General features: G+C 35.3%; 1 protein-coding gene across 1 annotated transcript; it reads right to left on the bottom strand.

Moving 5' to 3' along the window:
• Positions 1-11: 11 nt before the first annotated feature.
• On the bottom strand, positions 12-4,186 carry LOC148188321 (serine/threonine-protein kinase D1044.8-like). The gene is made up of 5 exons (XM_088084657.1): positions 3,851-4,186; positions 3,688-3,748; positions 3,372-3,502; positions 2,002-2,088; positions 12-1,326 (listed from the first exon to the last, which is right to left on the bottom strand). Exons 1-5 carry the CDS (start codon positions 3,919-3,921, stop codon positions 1,044-1,046), a joined length of 633 nt encoding a protein of 210 aa, XP_087940783.1. The 5' UTR covers positions 3,922-4,186; the 3' UTR covers positions 12-1,043.
• Between the last annotated feature and the right edge of the window lie 5,538 nt (positions 4,187-9,724).

Raw genomic sequence — 9,724 nt, forward strand, 5'->3', positions numbered from 1 at the left:
AAATGCAAACAGTTTAATTTTTGCATTGTGCTTTCGTGTGATGTTTTATTTCATCATACACAGTGAGTCAGACAGTGTCAAGAAGACAGGTGTGACCCAAAACGACAGCTGTCATCTCCTCCTAAGCACCGATCCAAATACATCTGCTCTGAGTTTAAACGAAAGACTGTATAAGTAAGAGAGATATAAAGAGAAGAAATCACTGAAAAGTTTTCAGACTTGTGTTCCTGCTGCTGTCGACCGTTTACCTGTTCTGTGACGTTGCATGGACGAACAGCCCACACTCACAAAGTTTAACAGAAAAGCAGACCTTTGTTGCAGCAGTGTGCTCACTGGCAATGGGAATGCAGTCTGTTGCTCTTTTATTTAGCATTTAGCCATGTTTGAAAAAAATGTTTGAAAGACCAGTGTGCACGTGCTAATTTGGGAGAAAGGGATGCAAGTGTAGCTCAAGAGTCATGGCTCAGTGCAGGTCGGTGCTCATGATGACGAGCCCACAGCAGTGTTTATCGCTTTGTCGCTCGGACACAAAGAGGCACAGTGCACTCGTGTAAGCTTGGAGGACGACGTATAACCTACAGCTCCTACTATAACCATACGTCATCTCCCTGTTTTTAACTTTGAGCACAATATTTAAGTCATATTTGGCAAATATTGTTAAGAAATGGCTCTTAAAAATATGAAATATCACAAAAATTACAATTTACTTGAGTGATCTTCTCTTTCATTTTAGATCATGCGAGAAATACAAGAGCACAAAATCAAAATCTACGAGTTCCCTGAGACGGACGATGAAGAGGAGAACAGGCTGGTGAAGAAAATAAAGGTAAAGGTACTGTATGTCGCCTAAAACAAACAGTATGATTTTTAAGCTTTGAATTTGTGTTGTATTTCTTCCTCATTAAAGCTGGGAGCTAAAAGAGTCAGAAAAAAATTAGTCTTAGAGACTGATAGAGGGTTACCCAGGGCGGGTTGGAGTTCTCAACGATCATTGGAAGATCAGAAAATAGAGATTCTGCTTTTAATTTTAATTATGGTTAAAACTAAATAAAATATAAAAGCAGTTTCACATAAACATCGTTTTTAATCTCTGCCTCAGACCTGCTGAGCAGCCGGAGGAGCTGCTGCATCCCGCCCCAGCTCCGGATCTCCGTTCTGGTGTCCGGATCCTCGCACAGCTGCACCAGGATCCAGGTGACGCTCCACAGCAGCTTCAGGTGCTGACCGTACAGCAGACTGAGCAGCACCGGCAGACCCTCCAGCTCCCGCACCTGGTCCCTCACCTGCTTCACCGGGGACAGCAGCCTCAGCAGCTCCGCACTCATCCTGCAGGAAACATCAGGGTCAGTCTAACCTTTGTTTTCATATTTTATGTAGTTTGGAATCCTTTAAATTGCTTTCTAACTGCAGTTAAATTATGGAAAGTTTTTAGATATGATATCCAAAGGTTTACATGATCAATTCCTGCAACAGTAATGTGTACTTTCTGATGAGACGACACAACAGAAGAGATCCGTCATTTTTTGTTTTTCTCAGTTCTGGTTAATAATAATAATAATAATAATAACAATAATAATAAGAATAATAATAAGAATAATAACAAAGAAGTCAGTAACATTTACATTTTACATTTTAACAACATTTACATGGTTGATCCCAGATTTAAAACAATGTAGCATTTGAGCAAATGAAATCCAGCAATTTCAAGAAATACAAAGAAACAGCAACCCCAACAATAAAAATAAAAAACATAAATGAAGCAGATTAGCAAAGTTTGTGCTGAGGTTTATAAAATCAGACAATTAGAATAACACTACAATAAAAGAATATAATACCTGATGACCGTATTAGATAATAACAATAACGACAATAAAAAAAGGCCTGGTTAAAACAAACCGTGTGCTAAAATTAATAAAAGGCTTAAGAAAACAACAAAAAACAGATCAGTTTAAAGAAGTGATTGAAAATGAAGGGAAGAAGGTTCCCAAAGTGATTTCTAACCTCTTTGACAGCAGGTCGTACTCCTGCAGTATTACAAGAAGGTTCTCCACTATCTGCAGCTCGCCAATCTCCTCCTTACTTTCTGGGCTGCAGGAAAAAAAAGGCTTGCAACAGGTGAAATCATAAACGTATTTAAAGCAGTAAATGAAGTGTTTGATGAAGAAGAGATCAGAGATCAGAACTCTGACAACAGACTCAGGCGGTGCAGAGTCAATCCATTCACTACAGAGAGAGTAAACACTGTCAGTTTTTATGAGACTAAATAATAAAGTCGGTTCTTGATCAAAGATGTAAGGATGTCAGAGAAGAGTTTGTGCAGCGGGTGGCTGCTGAAACATCTTTGGTCTCTGTATGTGATGCTGAAAAATTTACATATATATATAATTAGGTCCAAAAAATTACAGACTGTATTTAATCTTTAAAAGAAACAATCTGATAACGAATGTTTTATCCTCCAAAAGCAAAGAGTGCGTCTGGATCACCTTAGCAACTTCAATATGCAAAAATGGCCCATAATTTATCTTCAACAACTTTTGCAGTATAACACAGGTTGCATCATGGATTGATTGAGTATTTAAACCTTGTAACCCTAAAAACTGGTTTGACTACTTGCAAAAACCTGGGTAAAAAAGGTGATGTGCAACTTGGCAAGAAATGTCCCACAAATAAATTTTTTTTTTAAATAATTTTTAATTTTAATGAAAATACTCTTATTCTAGCACACTCTTAACCATTTGAAGCCTGAGCAAATTGCTTTGATTTATCTCAACAACATGGGAAAAAGCCAATGAGCAACTTGAGGAGAAATGACCAAAAACTGACCAAAAACAAGACAAAAAAAACCTATAAAAAGTACAAGAAAACTACATGAAAATGTGCCAAAAGAGAAAGAAATTTACCTTGAGAAAAGGTGCTTTAAAATAATAATAATACTGTTCAAAAAATCAAATATACAATTGGGATAATTATAAATACAGATTTTTGGAAAAAAAAGTTCCTAGCATTCTTAAAAAAATATAATCCTAATAATTTTTTTTGCAACATTTCTTGCCAAGTTACTTTTTCCCTTTTCCTTAGAAGGAAGGTCAGGGTTCTCAGATTTTGTAAAGGCGTCTAAACGCAGCACAAGTAAAATTATGCTGAATGACAGGTTTCAAAGGGTTAAAGTGATATTGATAATTTATATAATAGGTGTTATTGCTGACCCCATCCACATGTGTAGACTGCTTAGCTTCTTTGTCAGACTCAGCGTGCTTCTCCAAACTGTGGAGGCGTGCCGTAATACTGTCTATGAGAAAGTCACTCAGAAATTCCCACTTCCAAAATCCAAACTATTCCTTAAAAAAAAAGATTAAAAAAATGAATGAGACCTGAATTTTTCTAGCTCAGAGGCTTCACTGGTGAGGTCGCTGTCACTCCTCTGTCTGCTGGCGTCTCTCTGAGGCTGCTGAGCTCTGCTGGCTCCACTGCTGCGAGCTTTACTGTGACTCAGCACTGCCACCTGCGACACACACACACACACACACACACACACACACACACACACACACACACACACACACACACACACACACAGAGTCTCATACTACAAAATACACAGACCTGCAGAAATATGAGTCTCTTTGTAGTCGTTATCAAAATGTCTAGACACAGCGCCTCGGCGTGGCGTCATGTGTTTTTGTTCACCTCGTGTCTGGGAATGCTTTTGGCAAGCAGGGACTGAAGCCTCCTGAGATCATGAGATGTCCTAAAAAAACAGGCTTTATCAGGGTTTTTTTTCTTTCATATCAGGCAAATTAAATCTTTTTAACAGACTGTTAAATGGATGTAAGGAGAAGACTTGGCTAACTTGCTCTGGATTCCTCTGGATTTCAGGGGCGATTTTTCTCCTTGTCTCACTTTTTTAACCGGATTGGACATTTTCAGCTTTCCCCATGAGTAACCTGTGGTACATGTAGACAGTGGTTTAATGCAACAAAGTAAATTCACTCTGTAATTACTTAAGTATAATTTTAGGTGCTTGTACTCTACTTGAACATTTCCATTTTATGCTACTAATATATTATAACACCAGTGGTGATACAAGTACTCACATATTTTACTTGAATGAAAATGTAAGATTCTGTAGTGTAAAAATACATTATTCTTATTCAAGTACAAGTACAAAAGTAATACCATAAACATATACATAACCAAAATTAAAAGTACTGAAGAATGGCCCATTATAGAATTATTTATATAATAGGTTTTTACTGAATTATTATTATTATTATTATTATTATTATTATTATTATTATTATTATTATTATTATTATTATTATTATTATTTATAGTACTAGTAGTCATTTTTTATTAATAATAATAATAAAAATATTTGCATTATTTATACATGAATGTGTTCATCACTTTAATGTTGGAGTTTGAGTTAATTTAAATTTGCACAAATGTGTCAAATAAAAGTAGCGGAATAAAAAGTGCAATGTTTTCCTCTAGGTGGAATAGAATTATGAATTAATATAAAATGAAAATACTCTAATAAAGTGACAGTAGTCTTGTGTTTAAGTACAGTACTTAAGTAAATCTACTTTTTTACATTCCTCCACTGTAATACTAATATTGGACTTTTTACTCCATAATTATCTGGCAACTCGATGGAGACTGATGGCTCTGACGAGGGTATAGATTCTTAATATAGCATTAATTTAACCCTTTGATACCTAATTTATTTAAAAAAAAATATGGGAAGAAGGCATTAAGCATATTAAGGTGAAATTGTCCCAAAAATAGCAATTAAAATGACCTAAAAAACTGCCAAAAAACTTTTAAAAAATTAAACAAAAGAGGGAAAATGACAAGAAAAAAATGCTTTAAAATAATTCTTCAAAAATATGTTAAAAAATACACTTATTAATAAGATAATTTGGTGTAGGGAAGGTCATGCCCCAGCCACTGAAGGAAGTCACACCTAAGCCACCTTTACTCTGATAAATAGAGTACAGTCCCTAACTAGGGTATGTTTTGATGTTTTTGAACAGGAGGAAGCTGCTCTTTACATTAGCAAATGAGACAAAGCGATGTTCAGATTCACGGAGTTTTTAACCAATCAGGGTGATCGATGTTAGAGAGTCTCGGTTTCCATGGATACAACAGACGCTGTTCGCATTCCGTCACCAGGGTGCAATTTGACCCAAAGACTCCCACGTATTTTGTAAACTGCCATTGGATATGTAACAGCAACATACCAGCATTTATAATAATAATAATTATAATAATGGTAATAGTCGTAATAGTAGAAATAATAGTAAATACTACTACTACTACTACTACTACTACTACTAATAATAATAATAATAATAATAATTAAAATCATTATAGTGGTGGTAGTAGTATGCTAAGAATGGTCATAATAATAGTAATACGTTCCATTTAATTACTTTATATGCTGCTGATTAAATAATAACTTGAAGTTGATTTATATTATTTTGATGTAAATCTGCAAAGTAACTAATGTAAAATAAAAGTAGTGGAGGAACAAAATGCAATGTTTGCTTCTAAAATACAGTGCAATAGAATTATGAATTTATATAAAATGAAAATACTCTAGTGAAGTTGAGGTAATCTTGCTCTTGAATACTATACTAAAGTAAATTTGGTTGGTTACATTTCTCCAATACATAACACTAATATTGTAATTTTTACTCCATGATCATGTGGCGTTGGTGTGTGCTAATTTTCAAATAATTTACTTGTATTTTTTTACCATTTTGTTTCATTTCTTCTAAATACCCCCAGAACCCCCCAAACTGCAAGTGGGTTTTAGAGGCATGTTTTCATTATTTAAAAAATGTAGCGAGAAACTACTGGTATGATTTTTAAGGTGGATTTGAGGATAACTCTCAATCCGGTCGTGTTAATGCATAAATTTACATTTTTTAAAAAAGCAAGTATTCCAGGGACATACATATAGAATAAAGGAAAATTACCATAAAAATATGCCAATAAATATTTTTATGTGATTTCATTTATTCATTAATTCACACTTAATTAAATGTATTCAATATAGCCAAATAGAAATGCATAATGTGCATAACTGTGCAAAATATTATCCAAGACACGGGCAAAAATTCATAGTGAAAGAAAGAATGTGCCGTGTGGAAAAATCTGCCCCCTTCATCATTTAATCATCATTTAATTAAACTGCACTTTAATGGTTACAGAGCAGGAGGTGTAATTAGTTTAACATGTTGAAAAAAAAAAGTTTTACATAAAAAAAGCCTTTTTACTCGTTATCGCGAGAACGTATGAAGACTGAAAGAAATTACAATTTATCGCGAGGGTTCACTGTTCCTCCCTTAGTGATTCACGTAAAACCTACGTCAGCCTCCCTGCGTAGCTCCGTTGATGACGGGGTGCGCTGCGTGCCTCATATTGCGTAGCTCGAGCAGAATCAGTTAGAAACGGACCGACAACTTGTGAATGATCGCACCGAGACGGCACGGAGAGTTAACGTTATGGGTAAGAGCACTGCACTCAGATACCTTAACGATTTATCGCGAAACCAGTGTTTTAAACTCAAGCTCTGATGTGTCGGATTAAATCCGCTTTTTATTAATAATTTGTCTGTAACGCTGTTTAGCTTGTGCAGTTGTCTGAGCAACCAACGGCCAGTCCGGCCAGGCCAGCTGTTAGCTTCGCATAACCTAACGGTAGAGTCATTTCCTGTCTTTAGCTCTTTAGCAAAGTATTTTAGTCAACGTTTCTGTGAGTCTAAAGAGCTAACACAGTAAATCACATTAACACATACGTTATAAATGCTTTATAAACTTGCCAAGCGATACAATTATTAGCTATTAGACTAACGTTAACTGGCTAACTGTCGTTAGTTGGATTACATAGCGAACGTTAATGCTAACAAAATACTGCATTGAGGTGTTTGTGGCTTCATATTCAACTTTTACATTTTTGTTAACATAAAATAACATTTATCGTGTCAAATAAGAGAAAACTGACATTTTATGCCAAGGTGCTTGTTGCCTTTTTGGGGAAAAAACACACATTTTCAGTCAGGGAGGCTCTAGGAAATATGTTTTTAGCTTCAGGGACAGTTTTGAAAAAAGCAAATAAATCATGGAAATTATTTGAAAAAGGCAATTAAAATTGGTATTTATTTATTTATATTTTAAATACTTAATTTCTATTGTTATTGTTCTTTGGACATTTTCCATAACTCTTTTAAAAAATAACAGAACATAGTAACTGTAGCTTTGTGCAAAATAAGAGAAAACTGACATTTTATACCAAGGTGCTTGTTGCCTTTTTGGGAAAAAAACACACATTTTCAGTCAGGGAGGCTCTAGGAAATATATTTTTAGCTTCAGGGACAGTTTAAAAAAAGCAAATAAATCATGGAAATTATTTGAAAAAGGCAGTTAAATATTGGTATTTATTTATTTATATTTTAGATACTTAATTTCTATTGTTATTGTTCTTTGGACATTTTTCATAACTCCTTTAAAAAATAACAGAACATAGTAACTGTAGCTTTGTGCAAAATAAGACAACCTGACATTTTATATCAAGGTGCTTGTTGCCTTTTTGGGGAAAAAAAACACACATTTTCACTCAGGGAGGCTCAAGGAAATATATTTGTAGCTTCAGAGACAGTTTTTTAAAAAAAAGCAAATCAAACATGGAAATTACTTGAAAAAAGGCAATTAAATATTGGTATTTATATTTTAAATACTTAGTTTCTATAGTTATAGTTCTATGGACATTTTCCATAGCTCCTTTAAAAAATAACAGAACATAGTAACTGTAGTTTTGTCCTTTTTCAAAATGTTTCTTTAAAAACAAGGAGCATGACCACTTTTCTGTCGCCTCTGTGCCCTACATGGGGGCTGCATTAGTGTGTGTGATCAATAATTTGATTAAACTGTCACGATTGGGGCATCTAGGTTAGACAAACGAAGCCAAAGCTGGAAGATGTGTCAGAGTCAGGCAGAAGGAAGGCATGGCTGCCATCTAATCTGGATTACAGTTGATCTAGTACCTCAGAGTTCACTTTTTTTTAAGTTCATTGGCTTCAGACTGTAAGCTTAAAGTCAGGATACCGTAGCTGGTGTTTCCCTCAAACTGACACACACCAAAAAAATACCTTCTTTAGCAAAAGAAAACTGTAGTTTCATCCTCCACATGTCACCACTTCCTCTAGCAGACTTGTCAGACACTGCCGGAAAAAGGAAACAGACAGCTGTCGTTTTAGAATGACAGTTCTCACAATTTCCCCTTGGCTTTTTAAATTAAAAATTTCAGCTGTTGTAAAAGATGACTGATAGAGGTTTGCCGTCCCAGTTTGGAGGAGTAGACTGGAGTCTGACATTAAATCTGAGCAATCTGCTGCTGTGAAGGAGTCAACAACAAAACATATTTTGTAGGGATGCACGGTAATATCAGCAAGTCATCGGTATCAGCAGATAATGGCTTTAAAATGAAATATCTGCACTGGCCCAAAATAATTATTTCTGCCAGTATGACGATTGGTAATATGACACTTTAATTATGCAATTTTAGTTAGTTAAAATAGGTCAAATTTTCTCAGTTTTTGGCTATTGTCAGGATTGTATTTGTGAGGGCATCATCCAAGCCTGTTAGAGTGGGAGGAATTTTTAAGTTCTGCATAAAATTTGTTACATAAGAATAAATTTATCATGTTTTACATAAAAGCAGCAGTAATAGAGATTTTACGTTCTATGTATATATTGGCATTGACATCTGCAGTCAGCCAAAATGTTAGAAAACATGAGAAAGAATTCAATTTTATACATCCCTAATATTTTGAGAATAAATATGTCATGTTTAAAATATAATCTTAGTTAAAGTAGAAGTAAGAGAGATTTTATTTTTTCTGCATTTGTTCAGTGAGCTAAAATTACTGTTTTTGTCAGTTGAGTCTGGTGGCTTTGACAAGAGATGTTAACGCAAAGCAGTAAAAATACTATAATAGCATATTATAGCATACATTTTTATTAGCAAAAACATTATGTGTTGCCGATTTTAATTGCTTAACCTCTGTACTGGACTCCTGCCTGCTTCTCCAAACTAGGCGCATGTCGACTGACATTTACTGTGTGTAATACACAGACTGTGGATGAGTACCTCATACAACCCCACTTTAAATATCTAAACTATCCCTTTAATCTATCTGCAGAATACAATATGTGGTTGTTAACAAACTGAAGCAGTCAGATGCTGCTGAGATTAAACTGCATGTGCTGTAGGCAAATGTAGTCGCAGCGTCACACAGAAGACATGTGGGCTGCTGCTGGCGAGCAGGAGATGCTTCAGAGTTACCTCACAGAAATCCACTCCTCTCCTCTCTACAGGCGCAAAGAAAAAGCTGCCGCAGTGAATGGGCCTTGCTTTATGGTGTTACTGACATTAAAAAGGAACAAGTGGAGTGGAATATGTACCACACTGGCCAACTGTCTGTGTTGTTACAGTAGCCCAGATCATGAATCATTTTGCCTCGGGCTCCTCAGCCTGGGAAACTGATTCTGGAGACAGAATGGTTTGTTTGTCAGATGGCCTGAGATTGATTCTCTGTTGCTCTTTTTGTTTTTGTGCTCTCCCCCTTTGCTTTCTGACCCTGGAAACGCTGGATTTTCCTGCTCACTGGGACCAAATCACATGGATCTACACAAAACAGCTGTAAGTATTGAAATTA

The sequence above is a fragment of the Plectropomus leopardus genome, chromosome 11, assembly GCF_026936395.1.
Source record: "Plectropomus leopardus strain MGB_pleo_1.0 chromosome 11, ASM2693639v1, whole genome shotgun sequence".
NCBI lineage: Eukaryota > Metazoa > Chordata > Actinopteri > Perciformes > Serranidae > Plectropomus > Plectropomus leopardus.